Genomic DNA, 21,265 nt, shown 5'->3' on the forward strand with positions numbered 1-21,265 from the left:
GAGAACATGATCTGAAGGCACAATATGCTTAAACATTAGATCTGTCCTCAGATTTAATTTCTTGTAAACATGTCAATTAATGCATGTTTAAGGTCACACATCTGGAATGCACTCTGATGTCAGAAACACAAAATAAAATCTATGTTAACATCTGGTATTGTTCTCCATCCCAACATGGGTCAGCTGCGTTTACAAAAGCATATACATACATTATATCCGATTTGGCAACAACACAATGAACAGAAGTCTGATGGATACTGCAAAATAAAGACTTCTATGATCCCATAACCACCACACATGATGCATGGTAAAGGTAAACAGCACACATTATTAGCTGTTCCCTCACCTGGGTACGTCTTACTCCAAAACTACTGCATATTATAAGTTAACACACTTGTAAAATATGAAATGTTTACATTATGGTTTACATTGCAATGATGAAAAGTAGACATTCACTTCTTAAAATGTCATCCATTATATGTTATTTTTATATCATGTTACTTTTCCCTCAAAGATTTTTTAGAGATTTTAATGTAGTCACTTATTTTTAGATATTTGAGGTAGGACAGCATAAGACCATAAAAACATCATGTGAATCATATTTAAGGCAAAGAGTAAACAGCATTTAAGAGAAACTGGTCACATTTGTTGACCTTTTTAACATCATTAACTACTGTACATTTAGTTAAGGCCAAATAAGTAAACATTATATTTACCATTATAGAGTAATCTGTCTCTTTGGTGATGCTCCCTAAAGTAAAAAGCACTTGAGTTTCTGGGTTAAGTGGTTATGCACATACAAGTATTAAAACATGTATTCAAATTCAGCCCAAAACAGAGCAAAAGTTCGGACACAATCATATATATAAAAGTTTTTAGTAAATGCGTTTACAGCAGGGAATAATTAAATGCAATTTATGGCAATTACTTAATGTAAACAAGTATAATCAACAAAAAAAAACTATATTAATATAGGCACTTCAAATAATCATTCAACCTGGATTACTACCAAATCTGAAAGTGCATGTGTTATATGTACCACTATAAAACTATTATTTATGTTGACTTCTTTAGATCATCCAAGGTAATTTTTTAAGATGCACAGTGTTTCTGGTTTTATGGTTAATTTTACCCACTCATTAGAGGTAAAGAAAATAAGAAACAGGAATGTTTGCAATGAGTAAATTGCACTTTAGAAACAAATTATTATTAAAAAGTAAAAAGAAAATTTCTGCAACACTAAAATGCTTTATAAAATACATCTGCTTCCCCAAAAATTTAGTTATCCCTATTCATTAAATAAATCTATCATTAAAATTGGTACTTGAGCTGAAAAAAATCCTATTTATCATAAATCTAATTTTCAAGTATTAGTTGTATTTCTCACATTAGCTGGGGTCTTGAATAAACTGAAAATTAAGCACATTCCAGTGACTCAATTGGTTGTTGTCCACTGTAGGCAAATATTTTGGCCCCTGTGTAAATGTTCCCGGTCGTCACACCAGCATGATGTCATGAGGGGCAGACTTCGCCCATCACTATGTTTGATCAACATCATTAATCGGTCTTCCAAACCTTGTTGAGAACTTTGACCACTTCTTCATAGATTATAAACACTATAGCCACGTCCAAACACACACGGCCTAATCTGGGCACCGTGCCTTTGTAGAATCTAGAGAGAAGAAATCAAATTAAAGTGAACAAATAGATGTTACTGTAAATAAGGATGAATTCCCCCCCCCCCCAAAAAAAGAAAATCCTTAAAAAGAATCCTAGTGTTAAAACAAATTTCTATTAGCCTATTAATGCTCGTGTTTAATTGTCAAGAAAATGATTAAAACATATTTTGAAATGTGACCTGGACTTCACTTATAAATATCTCGTGTTTTGTGATAGTTTGACTTACGCGGCTGGTCCCTCGTGTCTCATGATCTTGACGGCACAGTCAATGGTGCTCTTATATTTGTGAGCTTCTAATCCCTTTAAATATCAATATTAATATTAAAGACATCTCTTGGGCAAGCATAACTTTAAACATGACAGTCTAATAAATGAGGATATTTAATCTCACACCTGCATTCTTGTTTTGATCACATCCATTGGCGTATTTCCAAACACACTCGCTGCTCCCGCAACGGCTCCAAACACTCCGGTTATAAGAGGGTTGATATTCTTATTAGGGTTATCACCTAGTGTTAAAGTGAACACAAAGATATTCTGAAGTTCTGATCCTTTAATAGTTTTACTTCATAACTGTGATAATGTCTGTGGATGAGTTTCACACACCTTTGTACCAGTTTCTCAGCGAGGTCATGACATAAAATCGAATGGCCTGGTTGGAGCCCTGCTTTAGTACAGTAGCTGTTAAACCCTGATATGTTCCTTTAAGTCCTGAACACAGTAAAAAAGTTAGTTTAGCTTCACTCGTAATATACAAAATACATCAATAAGATCTTAAGAGTGCTAGTAAAAGAACATGGTAACATATCATTTATATAGGTAGATGGGTTTGTAGCCTTTGTTAACAATAATTGGTAAATTATTTGGTTAATAACTGGTTCATATGGTTTATAGCTGGAGTCATGTAAGATGATGGTTCAGATATATCAGCTGTTATAAATGTGTTTCTCCAGCAGGTGTCTCTGTGGTATAACATTCACCTTGTGTTCGGACTATTTCTCTCACACCGTGGAAAAAGCCTCTGTACTTTGGGTTTGCTGAGCATTGATCGTGGATAAATTTGACCTGAAATTGAAAGAAATAGATATATTTAAATCCATAAACTAATATGTTTGTGTCAATGCTGAATAAACTATTTTACTGCATCTTGTAAATAAAAAAACTTTTGACTATTTCCCTTTCCTTCATTTCTTTGTGTACTGGGTCATATTTCTTTGGCCAAAAATATGTTTGAAATATATGTTAAATACATTTTGTAGAAAGTAAAGCTTAATTAAATATATTTTTGAATTTGAAAATATATAGTCTTAATAGTTTAATATATTAGTTTTAATCTTCATATATTAACATATATTTCTAAATGTATTTCACAGGCAACAAATACATTTCTTATTTAAAATATATATATATATTTCTTGGGCAAAATATAAAGGTGGGTAAAAAGTGTATAAAGAAAAAGTATAAAATGTATAAGTATGTATAAAATATAAAAATATAAGTATATTTTTACCTTAGTTATGTTTACAGGTTTGTAACATACAAAGTTTTTCTTATAATGTGATGTGAATATAAATGCTTTTGTGAAATATATATACATATATATTTTAAAATATAGTGAAGTGAAAGTGAAAGAAAGTGAAAAAGTGGCAAATAAACAAAAACGGCTGAAAAATATGTTGGTTAAAAATATATTTTTGATAACATATTTCAGTACATATTTTTGGCCATTTTTTATATTTAATAATATATTTAAAATTATATTTGAATTTTTTTATCTAAATGTTGAGACTGAAACTTGTTATTTCTTGTTTATTGCCTTTTTTAGATGAGTCGCTTGTTATTGTCACTTTGGATAAAAGTGTCTGCCATATGAATAAATAAAATGCAAATATATTTTTATGTATTTTATCTGGTAAAGCATGCAAGCCACTGTTTGCAATTTAATATGATTAAACTAATAAGCTCCCATCGATCTTTCTTGAGCTCAGTCTCAGTGTAGACATACAATCCAAACTATTAATGCAATATAAAAACACCATCATCAGGTAAATTTTCTCATACACACCTTTATAGTCTCCATAGGACACACAACAACTACAGCTTCAGCCACACCTGCACCCAGCCCACAGATCAAACCACGTGTGCTGTCCAACTTCCCAGATTCATCCCTCATTTTGTTACTAAGGAACTCAAACATCCCAAACCTGCGGAGGACAGTTGATGACATGAAGGCTATATATATAGCATGTGCAGGGGTTCTTTTCAAGAGTACTTAAATACTCTACAAGATACCAGCCTGCAAAGCATGACATGTGTTTGAGATTTTAAGTTACAAATAAATCAGAACTGTAGTGTTCTTCCATTTTTGGGGGACTTGAAAACATTTATGGTTCTTGGACTTTTCAACAAATGAATTTCCAAACCTTTTCCATTAACAACATGTAAAAAACTAAACTCTGATTGGTTGTTTTCCATGCCAATCAGACAGTCGCTTTCTGCCTATGTAAGCAGAAAAATTTGCAAAGGCATCAAACCTTACGCAGGACTATGGTGGTTTGTCCCAGAAGGTCAGTAAATGCTTACCTCACTGCAGCTTTGGGAATGGAGCCATAGAGGAGAGAGCTCAGTCCCCTGTACAGACCCTTCACCCCATGACCCTGTACCGTCTGCTTTACACAATCAACTGTATGAGAAAGAAATACAAGAGTCACATGATTATTACTGCTGTAATAAACAGTAGATTATTAAAGAACATTCCAATCTGAGACCGTGGGACATTCAAAACGCAAATCATTAGTGGTATGAATTATTAAAAGCGTTCATTTAGCTTTTTGGGTTTGTGTCGCTCTGATCTCCTGCAGTCGAGTAAATCATTCATCAGTTCAGAAGAGAACGTGCCCGGTGTGAACGCTCAGACTCTCCAAACCTGGCACTGTGGATCACAGCTGTACTATTGGCTAACAAACAAACGTGGCTGAACAATCAGTGCAGATAAGCGTGATGTGAAAGAAGCCAGCATCTAAAGTCCAATGGCCGATACGCTCTGATCTCAATGAATCAGATTCTGAACCTTGAACTTTAAACCCAGGTGAACTTCAGATACGCTAGTGATTCTTTAATGATAGTGATTCAATGAAAGTTTCGAACAAACTCCCGGAACAATACTCATGCAACGGTCTTGACAAACCTTTTAAAGATGATTAAAAGGTTCTTCACAGCTACAGAAAAACACTTCAGATTCCTCAAAGAACCATTCAGTTAAAGGTTCTTCAAAGTATCTAATCTTATAATAAAGGACCTTTTGGGAATCAGAAAGGTTTTTCAGATGTTTATGGTTCTTCTATGGCATCATGAAGCACCTTTATATTTAAGAGTGTATAAGATGATAACATGCATCAATATTTGAGCAAACACTCACCGATTCCTCTGTATCGAGGTGGATTGGCCTTTTCATCTAACTGTAGCTGAGTTTTCACATATTCTGTAGGAAACGTGATGCAGATTTCAATGCCACCGGCAAGTCCACCTGCAAAAAACACAGATTACATTATTAATATCAAAGTAACAATTTAAAACCCATTTTAATTAGACCTGCATGATATTGTTGGGGACTGACAGTGGAATCTTTTGATTTTCTGTGATGTCTATTGCATATGAGAAATGCTGAACGGCTTCACCTAATAATTGAAAACCTCTGTTTTGCTATGCATTCCTACATTTCTATACAAAAGATATGCAATGCATAAGTTAATAACCCTTTTTTATGCTGATAAAGGCATCTGAAATTGCTTTCCTTTTGAAATAATACTTTGAGATGTGACTATATATGTTGTGCGAGGTCAATGCCGAAATGAGTCTTTGGTTGTAACAATAATAATGATTGCAAAGCAAAAAACATCTCAATTGTATAAAAGAACTGAATTTGATTGTGCAAGCTGTAATCGCCCATGCAAAACACTTTGCCAGAATGCCAGGATGTTGGTACAGTATGGGGTTGTTGAGGTGCTTGGAGCAGTTTGCTACATGGTTCCTAGGCACTACTCGAATCTTTTAAGTGCCTGCCAGAGTTTTATTGCCGTTTGGGAAAAGGGTCTCAAGGGTATTCTCAGTGGTTGCTTAATGACCCGGGTGACAAGAGCCCAACCCGTTGTCTCTTTGATATTGTGGTTTCCAGATCTGCAGGATCTTTACACAAATGCTGCACTATAGTTTAATATACAGCACAAGTGTCTGCAATTCTTATGGTGTACTTCTTGCAAAACTCAATTATCTGTCGCCTCCTTAAATGTCTCATTTCAGCACATCTGCAGACGAGCAGCCAGCAGTGATGGGGGCGGAGAGTCTTGCTGCTATTGGTTGGATATATTCTTCCCACTGGATCCGCCCATCTTTATCTTACAGATGGGTGTGACTACGCAAACGTCCTGCTCTTTAATTACTTTTTAACTTTGCTGACGCCTACTGTGCCATTCATTCGAATAAGTACAAAACTACATTCAAATGTGACTTCAGGACAAAAATTCATAGGAAAAGTTTATTGCTCAAGTTGTTTGAATGTTGTTTAAATCTATGACTTTCTTTTAATGAACATGAAAGTTACAGACTGAGAGTCTCAGTAACCATTCACTATCATTGAAGTATCAACTTAAGTGTCTCCTTCTTAAGTTAGAAGATATAAAAATACATACAAGTGAGACCATAATGAATGAATGAGACCATTAAATAAAACGCAAAGATAAAAACAAACACACTTTATTTCAGGTTTCGCAGGTTTACACATCCCTGACGACGAGGTCTTATCTTATCTGATCTAACTTGTTTGACTTGCTGGTTTCTTCAAACCATCAAAACTGCTTGGAGGGGTGCACACGTGGACAACATCATTTACTTTTATGACATCATGAAACCCAACACCATGGTCACATTCTTCCTTAAACACAGCCTGGGTCTTTCTCATATAATCACATGAAATCACCTGATGTATCAGTATTGGGGCAAATGTCACATCAGATACGAGTGCTCACCGGACAGCAAACAAACAACAACACTTTACAAACACTACAAGGATCATTAAGTAAAGAATGATTGGCTTGATCAATAGCACTGTATGTATGAATGATGCAATTAATGCTGTTTTTGTGTCCTAAAGTCAAACACACAGGGCATATATGATGCAATAATGACCTTGTGTGTGTGCACATGTTAACCTGTCATGTTTGCGTGGTTTTTTGCTGAGCCATTGGTTTATTCATTGTGAGCGTGTGAGAGCCTGAATGCAAGCACGTACTTTTATTATAATCGTAAAACTACTGTACTGATCATGATCACACAGATAATGAATTATGCTTGACAGCTAAATAATTCACCTTTTTAATATGACACCTACCGTAAGCAGCAATGACACACACCTTATATTTGCATTAAAACACACTTGCAATTAACTGCATTCCATGCTATTGTGTTATCTGTACATGCCAACATGTAAATGCTTTTGTCATCAAAAAAATCCATGCATTCATACAGTCAACCACTGAGTGATTGCTGAGACTGGGACAAGAAACATGCAGCACATGATTAGATATGAATGAAACTATTATGAGTTGCATATTAACTCTCACTGCTGTGAACGTAACACGTGCCCCGGCAAGACATTAATCCCACTAACTAGTTATTCAGACGCTGCAGGGAAGAGTGGAAAAACACAACTACACGTTCAAGGCAGACATCAAATAAATATTTGGTATCTCGGGTTTAAGGAAATCCTAAAGGAATGTAAGCAGATTGCGAATGGAATTTCTATTAGTATTGAGTCAGAAGTTAAATAGGAAGTGAAATTTGGTTGCATTCCTTTTGGATTTGTTAAACAGAAGACATTTAATGGATATTTAATAACACATTCAGTATGCAAGCTAATATTTGACTGACACATTCCACTGCTGATACAGTCAGCTGATGACCTCACAATCAAAAGTGTTACATTGTATCAAAGTTTCTTTTAAACTTTGTATCATTCAGATGTGACGCAACAGGGTGAATAAGACACACTAACATTAACACACATCACTTGAATACTCGCCTGGACTCAGATGTTCATCTACTGTCCTGTAGGGGATCAATGGAGTAAATAACTGTAAACAGCCTGCGTGACCGCGCAAAAACGCTGATCTGGAATCAGTCACTGAATAATAAGATACAAGCACTTACCTGCTAAAATGGCTTTTCCAGGGTGTGTGAGTTTAGTTTGGCCGGCGGGGGCAGCGGCGGATAGACAGTGGGGTCTGTGGAAAGGACTCACAAATTTCGGGTTCCCTGACATTTTGTTCGTTTTAAAAGCAGAGGCACGCGCGATTCATTCACAGCTGAGGCACTTGTAAGCGGGTTAAACGGAGATCATATGTGATGTGAAGGGCTTTCTGGAGCTCTTCTGATCTTTTGACAGCCTAAAGTTTCCTCTCTCACTGTCAGTGGATCAGATGAGCTCCGTGTGTTTTTAGGGAGGGGCGAGTTTCTTCTGTAGCGCCATATTTCTGACAGACACAACAGCGCTGTTAAGGTGGAACGACATCACAGGCTCGCGTGACTTTTACAAATTTAAACCGCTTTATATGTTTATTTTCAGTCATTTTATAATTTATACTGATGTTGTATAGACTTATTACTGCTAGTATTTATGATTTTAGTAATAAAATGTAGTATTTACTATATAGATATTTTTTAGAAAATACAAGTCTAAATACAAGTATTTATTTTAAAAGCACAGATGATTTTGTGTTGTGGATAATTTTGTGTGACACACCTTGGCTTGAATATCAAGGCTAAATTTGAATAAACTAGAAAACTAAATTTCTAATTTTTTGTGTGAGGCGAGGACATCTGCTGGTTGGATTTGAGTAATGGTCAACTAACGTGAAAAACATATTTACATGACACTAGTTCACTACACAATTTATGTACTGCTCAATACACTTAAATAAATTATTTTTATAAAATCGTTACGATTCACATAGATTTTTTTATTGTCCTACATCACTCCAAATTTCAGTACAAACATTCACAGTGATAAAAAATAATAATAATAAATATAATCATTAAATTATTCATAAAAGAAAAATATTTATGCAAATACAATTACATTACCTATCTATTTAAACTACCCATTTAAAAAACTTTTAATTATTATTATTTTTTTCTAATTGCTAAGTGTTTTGTTTACGATCATCAAATCTAACAATATTTTAAATAAATCTCTTTTTAAAAATGCTACGTTTTTCAAAAAATTAAAATAAATCAGATATGAATTATAATCTCCAGAGATTTGTTTTTACGTTCATTAGCTGAGGACATTTATTTTGAAATCTTACTCCCGCTGTGACGCCACTGCGCATGCCCAGTTTTGTCTCCTTCACTGTGCCTGCAGTAGTTGAGTCTCAAATCTAAATACAGTAAACTCAGAAGATTTTGCTTTTGCACATTATTGCATTTTTCCATTGTTAACAACAGCATCCACGGTACGACTTTATGATATTATTTTTAAACAAACCATCACTTTAAATTATACGAAATTAAATATTTGACAGTAGCATGTAGATATTGATCAGCTCAAACACTTGAATAAAATGATCTAAAACCTTTTTTTTCAAGCCAGCTTTATAGTTTTGTCCTGTAACAACTTTATTAATGATATGCAAAGTTTTCACCTGTCGGTTTAACGTATTAAGCTTCTTGCATATGATTAAGTCTTAAAGGCTTTCCATGATTAAGATTATGAAGCTGAAGGACACACCCCCTCCTGCATAAACATGACTATTCGTTTTTTCTAGTCGTTCCTGCCAGTTAGGCAAATATCTGATAGCTTTACCCAAAAGGGATGTAGCTATGTTTCATCACATCAACATCTACGTCCTGTGCAAAACCCACCAAACTGATAATGATCAGTTAAGCTGATCCTCTTTTTAGTCTCATCCCTCTTGAATGAAACATTTTATTTTATTTTATTTCAATTAAACATTTTGCAGACGCTGTTAATCTAAAGTGACCCAAATGAAAAGCATTTATCAGAGCATGCATCTATCATCTATCAGACCACGCATGTGTCAGTCTTTTATCTTTTATCATCAGTACACGTCAGATTGATCTGTTGATTGATAGAACAGATTGCATGCATAGGTTACATAAAATCTTGGTTACCATTGTAAGTACACCTTACACGAGGTTTACAGTAAAGTTTTGATGAAATTTAAAAAAGGTTATTAAATATGTTTAATTGAAGTTTGATATATTTTAGATCTTTTCCCTTTTGTTAATGTGTCAGGCACAATGGCTGTTCCCCCTACATACTCAGATTTGGGAAAAGCAGTCAGAGATGTCTTCAGCAAGGGTTACTGTAAGAACCCTCATTGTCTTCCAATGGAAACTCAAAAGTCAACAGTGATTCACGTCATGTCTGGCGCTTTGTTTTCTTTCAGGTTTTGGGATTGTGAAGTTGGACGTCAAGACTAAATCTCAGAGTGGAGTTGTGAGTTAAATTTTTTGACCTACTTTCTTTTTTTCTGTTATGGTAATGAGCGTGAGGGATGAATTTAAAGTGATGATTTGGGTGTGTAGATATTAACAGAAGTTATCACCTTGATGTAACTTCTTGGAAAATACATTTAGATCATATGATTATTTGAAGACAGTGACAGTTTATGTGGGCTGGTTTTACAGTCAGGACTGTCAAGCTGTTTCTGTGGTCAACATTACATCATTTACTCTAAAAGGGGAGATTGTGTCAACAATTTTCTGTGTGCAAGTATGAATTTGTTTTTAAGAATTTTAGTTTTAGACCTTATGACCATTTCTATTCTGGAACACAGAGATCCACCTCAGCTGTTTTTTTTTAGATCTGTGCCTTAAATAAATCTCATTCTTTCACATATTATATTGTATTAGTGATGTTGTGTGATCATTCAGCATTTGTGTTTTGTATATGTGAACCTAGACACTAGCTAGACCACACATAATTTTGATTTAATTGAGATGTATACCTTAATAAATAAGCTTTCCACTAATGCATGGTTTGTTAGGATAGGACAATATTTGGCAGAGCTACAACTATTTGAAATCTGGAATCTGAGGGTGCAAAAAATCTAAATGTTAAGAAAATCGCCTTTAAAGTCATCCAAATGAAGTCCTTAGGAACACATATTACTAATAATAAATACATTTCTTATATATTTACAGTAGGAAATTTACAAAATATCTTCATGAAACATGATCTTTACTTAATATCTTAATGATTTTTGCATTAAAATAATCGATAATTTTTACCCATACAATGTATTGTTGGCTATTTCTATAAATATCCCTGTGCGACTTATAACTGAAAGGTGCCGTAGAATGTAAAACTGTATTTACGTAGTCATAATAATAAGAGTTGTGTACATGGTATGAATGCAATAATAAGGAAACTTATAATGCTTACTTATCTGCTAAATGTTTGACTGTTATAAGCAGTGTATGATTATGTAATTGCAAGTAAATTTGGTGTACAAAGTCAATAAATTTGTAATTTTATTTGTAATTGTTTGAATAATTTGGTACTCATTGATATGGATGACAAGATGTTACAGACCATAACAATATCATATTTTCTGTTCGACTTGTCTTATAGCTGAAAATCATGATTTCCTGTTACCAATGTGTACCAATGTGTTGACAGCATGTAACCAAACTGGCCTGGATTTCACAGGCAGGGTTACAAATGTATATATTGTTTACCTAATTGTTTATGTCCTAGTAAACTCTTATTGATCTCCAGGAGTTTAACACATCTGGATCCACCAATACTGAAACGGGCAAAGCTTGTGGGACTTTGGAGACCAAGTATAAGATGAAAGATCTTGGCTTAAGTTTGAATCAGAAGTGGAACACAGACAAGACGCTCAGCACAGAGATCTCATTTGAAGATCAGGTCAGTAGATAAAACTCAAGCATTCATGTGAATCTTCGGCAAGCATTCATCTGAATCATCTGTCTTCGTTTATTTTCTCAGCTTGCCCAGGGTTTGAAAGTGGCTTTGGACACGTCATTTGTACCAAATACAGGGTGAGCTGGTTTAAAAGTGTGGATCACTCATCATTTTAACTCATCTTTTATTTGCACATTGAAAAAATTTAACATAGCAGGCGAACGGACAGAGCCGTAACAGTATCACAAGCAGAAGTTCATTCACTTAGAAATAAAGTGTTTAGTTGTTTTATTAAAGTTTTAATAAAACAGCAATAAAGGCAAAAGAGTATAATTTTTATAACTAAAAGCTTAACATTTCTTCTTTGGATCATGTTCGTCTGGCTACTACTGCGGGTTTATTTGGGTAAACATGTTTCCTGTTGTTTTAAACATACTGAGGCATGACTAAAAATAATTTTCTGTAAAAAAAAATCTTTGGCCAGAAATATGTTTTAAATATATGCTCAATACTTTTTAGTAGAAAGTAAAGCTTAATTGAATATATTTTTGAATTTGAAAATATATTTAGGTTTAACCTTTATATATTCCAAAAGGTATTTCAGTGGCAACCTATATGGCAAAAAAAAAAAAAAAAAATATATATATATATATATATATATATATATACGTTTCCTGTTCATAATATAAAAGTTTGTATAAAATGTGTAAGTATGTATAAAATATAAAATCATAAGTATATTTAAAAATATATATATTTTATTTTTATCTTTTCTTTTTCTTCCAATGTGACATGAATATAAATGCTTTAAAATATATTTATTTATAACATATGTTTTAAAATATAAAACAATGGCCAAAATATATATTGGTGAAAAATAGATTTTTGTAAACATATTTCAAAATATATTTCAGGCTATTTTTTATATGTTGAAATATTTCAAATTACAAATTTGAAAATATATTTTTAGGCGTATGGGATGTATCTGCTCTTATGGCATTGTTTTAATTAAAAATTTTCTCAGCAAAAAGAGCGAAACTGAAGAACAGCTGTAACAGCTGGATTTTGAAGGCCCGGTCATGCACTCGGCAGCAGTTTTGGGTTATGAAGGTTGGCTAGTGGGATATCAGATGGCGTTTGACACAGCCAAATCCAAACTGGTGCAGAATAACTTTGCTCTTGGTTACAAGGCTGAAGACTTTCAGCTTCACACCAATGTGTAAGGTAAAACATACATATATTATATGTTAGTATATTTCAAAATATTTCAAGCGTGTTACAGATATAATGTGTCTAATGTGTCCACCAGTAATGCTGGAGCAGAATTTGGAGGTTCAGTTTATCAGAAATTGAACGATCAGTTGGAGACGGCCATCACTTTGGCTTGGACCGCCGGCAGCAACAACACACGCTTCGGAGTGGCTACGAAGTACAAGATAGATGAAGACGCCTCTTTATATGTAAGTTCATGTTTAATAAAGAGATCATTTTATAGTTAGATGTGATATTAGGCTACTTTAGTTTTTGGTTACCAACCTGTCTGTAATTGTTTACTTCCTCAAACAGGCCAAGGTGAACAACGGCAGTATGATTGGAGTCGGTTACACTCAGAGTCTACGACCCGGTAATCATTCAATCTTCTGGTTTTCCCTTCTATAATCTATAATCAGTGTTTGATCAATGACTTTATATTACAATCACAGCTAAAAATAAAGGATACTTGAATTTAGGGGTGAGCGGTGCACAAACAAACGCAGGGTTAATTGCAACACGACTACTTTATATATTTCTACATGGCCGAGCAATCTGTGCGGTCAGAAGATATCCTGTGAATTTGTGAAAGTTTTGATGTGTTTTGGTTAAGATATTGAATGAGGAGGAATGAAAGTAAATTTCTTCATCTTACGGTTTTTGTTGATTTCTGAGTTGGGTTAAGTCACCAAATCTAACCTTATATTATTTTAATCTTGTTACCTAAAACCTAACAGCATTTTGAAACATGTCAGTAACTTCTAGTACTCCTGTCACTTTTGTTGTAATTGTATGATAACGGTAGTTCTCACAAAAAAATTTTAAGTGTTCATTTGTAGCAGAGATGTTTGTGTTGATTGTGTAAAAAAATTATTCATCTAACTTTAATATTTTTTTAATGATAGAGGCAAAGCCAAAAAGCGTCACTTTGTGCCCTGCTCTCCCCTACTTTTATAAATTTTTAGTACATTGTTATTTTTGTACACTACAAATATTGGGTCCGTTTCCCGGACAGGGTTTAGATTAATCCAGGACTACACTGCAAAAAATTATTTTCAAGAAAAAATTCTTAGTATTTTTGTCTTGATTTCAGTCAAAAATATCTAAAAATTCTTAAATTAAGATGCTTTTTCGTGATGAGCAAAATGAACCAAGAAAATAAGTCTAATTTTTATATGAAATTTAAGTGATTTTGTGCATAAAACAAGCAAAAAAATCTACCAATGGAGTAAGCAAATTTTTCTTGAATTTTTCTTGAATTAAGTGTTTAAGAAAAATTTTCAAGATTTTTTTGCTTACCCCATTGGCAGATTTTTTTTTCTTGTTTTATGCACAAAATCACTTAAATTTGATATTTTTGGTTTAAAAACTAGACTTATTTTCTTGGGTCGTTGTGCTCATCAAGAAAAAGCATCTTCATTTAAGAATTTTTAGATATTTTTACTGAAAACAAGACAAAAATACTAAGATTTTTTTTTCTTGAAAATCATTTTTTGCAGTGTAAGCAAAAAAATCTTGAACATTTTTCTTAAACACTAAATTCAAGAAAAAAATCAAGAAAAATTAGCTTACCGCATTGGCAGATTTTTTGCTTGTTTTATGCACAAAATCGCTTAAATCTGATATTTTTGGTCTAAAAACTAGACTGATTTTCATCAAGAAAAAGCATCTTAATTTAAGAATTGTTAGATATTTTTACTGAAAACAAGACAAAAATACTAAGAAAATGTTTTTTTGAAAATCATTTTTTGCAATGTAGGCCTTAGTTATATTAGGTCATTAAAGTATTGTTTTTTCAAACATGCCTTCTCCAAAAACAATACTGGTGTGCATCAAAACAATGTTTTCAGTTAAGACAAGCATGCATTTTTGTCTGGGACTTGACTTAAGCCTTGTCCAGGAAACCACCCCTATGAGTGTTTTAAATGTTAATCTTTAAATCTAAATGATCTTCTCGCTGTGCAGGGGTAAAACTCATGCTGTCAGCTGTCATCGATGGGAAAAACTTCAGCATTGGTGGACACAAACTTGGACTGGGCTTTGAATTGGAAGCATAAGTGCTTAAGATTTGAGACCTTTCGGTGAACCTCAAGTCATCCCAAAATAACTCAGCACACCCAACTAACATTCAATGACTAACAACCCTTAGCATGTTAATGATTAAATCTGTAAGACACTCGGTGGCCAACAATAACATTTGCCCTTCTAAAGGAAAATATTTAATGCTCACCTAATTTATTATGCAAGGATGTTTAATTTAAGATCAAATAAGGGTGTATGTGTAGAGCACCAAAATACATGAGAAGCGATGTATTAACGACTGTGGTTTGTACGTAATAGAAATATCGGAAGTGTGTTTAGTCATGCCTGTGTTTTTTTTTACGTGTTAACCATTTGGGGCGTTGATAAGAGAAGACCGGTAGTTGCATGACACGGCACTTGTAGGGCACATGCAAGGCTTCTGTAGTTTAACTTTTACAGGAAACCAAATGGACAGAATGTTTTTTATAAAGCTTGCACACTTTCTTAAACAGTTATTGATGGTTAAACTCTGTAGTGAGAGAAAATTTCTTCACCAGCAATCTAAACTTAAAAGTTGCACTGCAAAAAACGTCTTTCCTACTTAGTATTTTTTGTCTTGTTTTCAGTACAAATATCTAAAAATTCTTAAATCAAGATGTATTTTCTTGATGAGCAAAAGAAAATAAATCTAGTTTTTAAATATATATATATTTTATTATAATATATAATATATATTATATTTTTCTTAAACACTTAATTCAAGAAAAGTTTCTTACCCCATTGACAGATTGTTTTGCTTGTTATTAAGCATAAATTCACTTAAATGTTATATTTTTGTCTAAAAACTAGACTTATTTTATTTTTTATTTTGCTCATTAAGAAAATACATCTTAATTTAAGAATTTTTAGATATTTGTACTGAAAACAAGACAAAAATACTAAGTAAAAAAATATTTTTGCAGTGTGTCAATGTTTGAATATGAACCATACGGCCACAGATGTGTAATCCCACATATAACATACTTACATATTGTAAAACAAGTCTCCTAAACTCCTAAGAATGAATTTATTGAATGATATTCAGATTTACATCAATGCACTTCTTATGAGCACTATTTTGACTGCTATCTTGAGCTTTGAATGTCCTCATTTTGTCCAACTTAAAAAATAAATAAATGAAGAAAACAGTTGAGTTTTTTTTGTGTTATTTAGATCATAGATCTACTTCACATTGAACAGATGACAAACAAAATACTCACTCATATCGTTTGTTTGCACTTTTCAACTATAATGCCCAGTTGTAACATTTTATACATAAAAACAACAACGTTGCATAAAAATTAATGCTGCCTTCACGTGCCATAATCAGAATTATGGTAAATAAGAGTTTCCTATGGTAAAAACGTGAACGTCCTCTGATGTCGTGTTAACCTCTAGGATGTTAAACAATTATGTTGATACCCGAATTCCCAAGATGGGCGAATGATTTCTGCTATGCCATTAGCTTCATTGCCTTGTCGTAGCACATATTATCTTTAAGGACACACGCAACTTTTACCCACGACACATGAAAGTGAACCAAGTGTCCTCCATTCTTTCCGACAACAAAGCACCTAAACACACCAAGCTCGTAATCATGACTTCAAAAAAGATCCAATATTTGATAGCACGTGAAGGCAGCATACGTGAAATGATTGACAATAAGACACAAAATATAGACTCCCATCTGTGTCCAACACATATCACTGTCTTGCGTTGATCATCTGCACAGCAGACTTTGTTTCAGAGAAGATTCACCTTTGCCACAACTTGCCTGCATCCGCTATGAGAAAATTCCAGCTCGCCTACGGTATAATAAGAGAGTTCTTCTGCGAGTCTTTCTACGTGCGAGCGGTCGGGATAAAATCCTTCTCTGGACATCTCGTCTATAAAACAATCCATTACGTGGCTTTTCTCTAAAAGCGTGAAAGGTAGTAACTCCACCTCCAGGAAAAGCGAGTGATACCTTTGCAGGTAGTTGCGTAGCCACGGAGTGAGCTCCTGACTCAAACTTAAACGTCCCGACGTGGAGACGCTGGAGTTGTGAAGGACAAATTTGGTGATATCTTCATGTCCCAGATTGCTGATGAGAATGTAGATTGCGTTTAAGTATTCGTTGTTGTTATGGAGGTCAATGACATCTCGTAACGTATCCAGCAATTCGCTGGGCATGTGTTCCACTTCATCGAAGATGAACAGCGGTATCTTCTCTTCTTCTTCGGCCTGTTTGACCATCTCAGTGATCTGTGCGTTTAGATCTTTCGTGCATCGTGGGATGTCTTCATCTGTAGGGCAGTGGTGTAGCACAAAGTATTGCATGACTAACCGGTCGCCAACCACCGAACGGAAATGCTGAGCCAACAATCGCCCAATGTGGCTCTTGCCCACTCCCGTAGGTCCGTGAAGCGACAACATCAAAGGTTTATTGTGAACGTAAGTTGATAGGTAATCGTGTAAATGACCCAGAATGTGCTCCCTTGCTTCTTGTTGGCCAAACACTTCCCTTTTAAGAGTCTTTTCCAGTCCCTCCAGATCATATTTGATCACGTGGTCGTCCAGGTTTTCGATGGCATTGTAAATCTGTAGAAAAACGATGATGAATAACAAGTATAGGCAGTTCTTTGCTTGGCTTCGCTCTTTCGTTGGAACGGCCCTTAAGCTGCTATTGGGATACAAAACTCGCCCCTTCCTTTTCTTTCGTTTTCGAGGGGAAACCGGGCTGACGGTAACAGGAGTGTGGAGATTTTCAAACGTGAAAATCTTTGGGCTGGTGGAGCGTTGAGACATGTAGCTGTGGGCCGACATGAGTTCCACTTTGCGTTTCTTCATGACCTGGTACTTCTGGCGAATCCGCACCATGGCACGAATGCTGGAAGAGAACTGGGCGAAAGTCGCCGTCCCATTTTCTTTCATCTCCATTTGGTTCCCTGTCAGTCTGTCGGCTGGGTCGTGTTCTTCCATCTGTCAATAGAAATAGAGATTAAACTATCAGGATGACATTTATGCTTTCAGTTAAATGTGGATTATTATAAACATCAGTGGCGGCCGGTGATTTCTCTTCCAAAAAGGCGAGAATTCAAAATATGTGTTCGGGGTGTCATGTGTGTGACTCGTCATCTCAAAATACATGCCTGCTACACACGCATCAATGGGTTTATGATAAAAGTGAAGCTCACATTCACAAAATACTCACAAGAGTATAAATCACTAAACTCTGATTACACATGAGAATGAGTATCAGGCAAACCCGAGCGTCTCTTTTATCATAAACCCCTTTGAGGCGTCTGCAGAAGGCATGTATTTTGACATGATGCATAAAGCACATAAGTTCACACGACAAACACATATTTTAACATGAAGAGCCACACACATGATGAGCTAAATACGTTTTAATGAACATTGCATTGTGCGCCCTCGAAAAATAAGTCACCGGCATCGAAAAATTAGAAAAGTTAGAGCGATATTATGGTGGATAATATGGGCAACATTACCTTTTTTTTGCTCAAAGTCTTTTCATTGATTTTTTGATAGTCGATAAACACCATTAGATGAAGGTATTGTGTCAACAACAGCTAGGGCATGATTTCCTTTTGTCTTTAAACTGGTTTGTGGAATCTGAAGGAAAAATTGATTGTTGGATTGAAGGCTTCTATTAGGGATGTACATATGGAATTGGGTTGATAAGTAAGAGGGGGGCAAGATTATTTAGGGATTGGTACACAATTAGACAGATTTTAAACTCAATGCGAAACTCTGGGCATCCAATGTAATGATCGTAGGAGGGGTGTAACATGATCAATTTTTTACAGCTTTTAAGAATTTAGCAGCAGCAGTTTTTACTATTTGAAGTTGGTAAATTTACGATTTTGTGATGCCATAATAAAGGTAGTTGCTGTAATCCAGCCGTGATGTAATAAAGGCATGGATAGCAGTCTCTAAGGAGCGCTCCGAAAGAAAAGGTTTGAGCGAAGGCGAAAAAACCTGGAACCAACAACTGAACTGTTTGTTTATCGAATGACAGATTGGTGTCAAATATAACCCCAAGATTTTTGACATGGGGAGCTGCAGTGGGGTAAAATAAGGTTGGTAGTGGGCTCTGGCTTTGGGGGGGGGGCAAAGACAAATAATTTCCATTTTATCAGAATTAAAAAAGAAGGAATTAGTGATGAGCCACGATTTTATCTCATTTAGACATGTGTGCACATGGGGTTTCTTGGTCACAGCCAGGTAGATTTGCATATTGCATAACAATGAAAAGATACATCATACTTCATAAATGTAAAACCTATAGGAAGTAGGTATAGAGTCGAGAGAATAGCATAGGAGATAAAATCGAGCATTGAGGAACTCCACAGGTAAAATGCCATTGTGAAGAGGTGAAATTATAGATTTGTAAAAAAAAACAGTGTAGGACTTGACCTCCTAGACCAGGGGTGGGGAACCCTGGTCCTGGAGGGCCACTGTCCTGCAGAGTTTAGTTCCAACCCTAATTAAACACACCTGAAAAATCTAATTCAAGTCTTCAGGGTAACTTGGAAATGAAATTCAGGTGTGTTTGATTAAGGTTGGAACTAAACTCTGCAGGACAGTGGCCCTCCAGGACCCAGGGTTCCCCACTCCTGTCCTAGACCCACATAATGTTCGATCCCGAGAGATGAGAATTTCATGATCGACACTATCAAAAGCTGAAGATAAATCCAACACTTTTGAACTTTTACCTGTGCTGTCAGTACTATGTAATGCTTTGAAACCTGTTTGAAAAATCTCATAGATTTTCTGCCTTGTTTCTATCAATAAAATAAGGTCAAATAAACATAAGCATATTTTGTAAAGTCACTGAATGAAGCTGATGAAATCTTTCAAACATGATGACTCATTCTGCGTAGGTCGTCTGATTCATTAAACCCCCTGTGATGCAAATTCAGCTTTCTATTTCTGTATGTTTTAAAGGGATTGTAGGAGGGATCTCCCGTAAGCTACGGTTTGAATTTGCAAAAGATAAATGAATGCAAACAAAAGCACAGATGTAGTTATAAACAGGGTCATGTTGTGGTTTAAACAGTCTTCATTCATACTCCTAAACTGTAGGTGGTTTAGCTGCAGACTGGCAGGGTTACTGGTATTGTCCAACTATACATATGCAAATGATACGCCGTATAAAACAGTTTCAACTGCAATGCAAAACAAAGAAAGTCAACAAAAGACCTCTTTGTGTTGTCGGACCATCAAGTATCTCATGACAAAAGCTGCAGAATCAGATTGCTAAGAGACTTCTCAATTTTCCTATTTATACGGAAACCTTCTTAAAACTACTACTAAAGTTGAACAAAGACATATTCAACCACGCTAGAAGAACTTCTGCAAACGAAACGTTCAGCATTCCTCACATTCTGCTTTTCCTTCATGAAGAACTTTGCCAAAGCAGATATGGTTTCCTTCCTGGAAGTTTCACACACCCCTTTCCCTGGAGGGCAATAAAAAACTGCCCCATAGTCTGAAACCATGACTCTGTGTGGACATTTTCCACCAATTTAATCATTTCATCTCAAGCTTTTGGCTTTGATCATTGGCCAATGAGAGTTTTGGGTCGTGCACAAACTAGTCTTGGTTGTCTGCTTTCGCTGCGACCACTGAAATGGGGGAAGTGGGAAGTTTAGAAGTGAAAAAAGAAAAGAAAGAAGTGTTGTCTCTGCTGCAATGCTTAAACATTCTCAGATGCAAACAGTTATACAGGAAGACAAATATATTAAGTAAAGTTAGAGAAAGAAAAAGAAAGTGCGTATTACAGCAAAAATGAGTTTGCTTACCTTAAATAAACAGTATGAATGGCTGCTGAAATGTGGCTTTCAGACATCAAATTCCTTCACAAGCTTCACAGTGAAGAGGAGAGAGGAGGTGACTTCCTCAAGAATACGGTCATATTAACAACCAGCAAGTTCTGACTCCTCCTCCTTTTTAAAACAAACCACACCCCCTTTAGCATATAATGCACTGCTGATTGTGACTTTAAAAATAGTCTGTTTGCACTTTATTGTTCGTCTTGTGGTCCACCGAATGAAACTATGTTGAAAATAATCCACACTATAATTTTTTTCATCTTCGGTTAAAGATTTTAGCTTGTATTTTTATGTAAATATATTTAGAAATATGTATATTATACCTCACCATTTCATTTTTTTTTCACTATTATAAACAATTCTGCCTTTACTGGTTATGTTTCCTGGTCCTTTAGTAAACGTATCACATAAAAACTTTATGAATAGTAATGATTAAAACACTAGTTAAATATTTTTTACAGGACAGGTCAACTTTCTGGGTTTTTCC

The 21,265-nt window shown here is 34.9% G+C and overlaps 3 protein-coding genes across 3 annotated transcripts; 1 reads left to right on the forward strand and 2 right to left on the reverse strand.

The window, feature by feature from the left end:
• Window positions 1-1,114: 1,114 nt before the first annotated feature.
• On the reverse strand, window positions 1,115-8,152 carry slc25a1b (slc25a1 solute carrier family 25 member 1b). Its single transcript, XM_065263738.2, has 9 exons — window positions 7,885-8,152; window positions 5,099-5,206; window positions 4,264-4,363; window positions 3,746-3,884; window positions 2,661-2,745; window positions 2,287-2,391; window positions 2,074-2,189; window positions 1,907-1,980; window positions 1,115-1,672 (listed from the first exon to the last, which is right to left on the reverse strand). Exons 1-9 carry the CDS (start codon window positions 7,994-7,996, stop codon window positions 1,558-1,560), a joined length of 954 nt encoding a protein of 317 aa, XP_065119810.1. The 5' UTR covers window positions 7,997-8,152; the 3' UTR covers window positions 1,115-1,557.
• A 928-nt stretch (window positions 8,153-9,080) lies between these two features.
• On the forward strand, window positions 9,081-16,092 carry LOC135745424 (non-selective voltage-gated ion channel VDAC2). Its single transcript, XM_065263724.2, is given in 9 exon segments — window positions 9,081-9,188; window positions 9,992-10,063; window positions 10,146-10,195; window positions 11,480-11,632; window positions 11,714-11,766; window positions 12,654-12,848; window positions 12,939-13,089; window positions 13,196-13,253; window positions 14,846-16,092. Coding segments are annotated over 8 exon segments (819 nt in total). The 5' UTR covers window positions 9,081-9,188; window positions 9,992-9,996; the 3' UTR covers window positions 14,938-16,092.
• tor4aa (torsin family 4, member Aa) lies at window positions 16,000-20,880 on the reverse strand. The gene is made up of 2 exons (XM_065263716.2): window positions 20,749-20,880; window positions 16,000-17,902 (listed from the first exon to the last, which is right to left on the reverse strand). The coding sequence occupies exon 2, from the start codon at window positions 17,900-17,902 to the stop codon at window positions 16,685-16,687; it is 1,218 nt and encodes a 405-aa protein (XP_065119788.1). The 5' UTR covers window positions 20,749-20,880; the 3' UTR covers window positions 16,000-16,684.
• Between the last annotated feature and the right edge of the window lie 385 nt (window positions 20,881-21,265).

This window comes from Paramisgurnus dabryanus, chromosome 10 (genome assembly GCF_030506205.2).
Source record: "Paramisgurnus dabryanus chromosome 10, PD_genome_1.1, whole genome shotgun sequence".
In the NCBI taxonomy this organism is placed as follows: Eukaryota; Metazoa; Chordata; class Actinopteri; order Cypriniformes; family Cobitidae; genus Paramisgurnus; species Paramisgurnus dabryanus.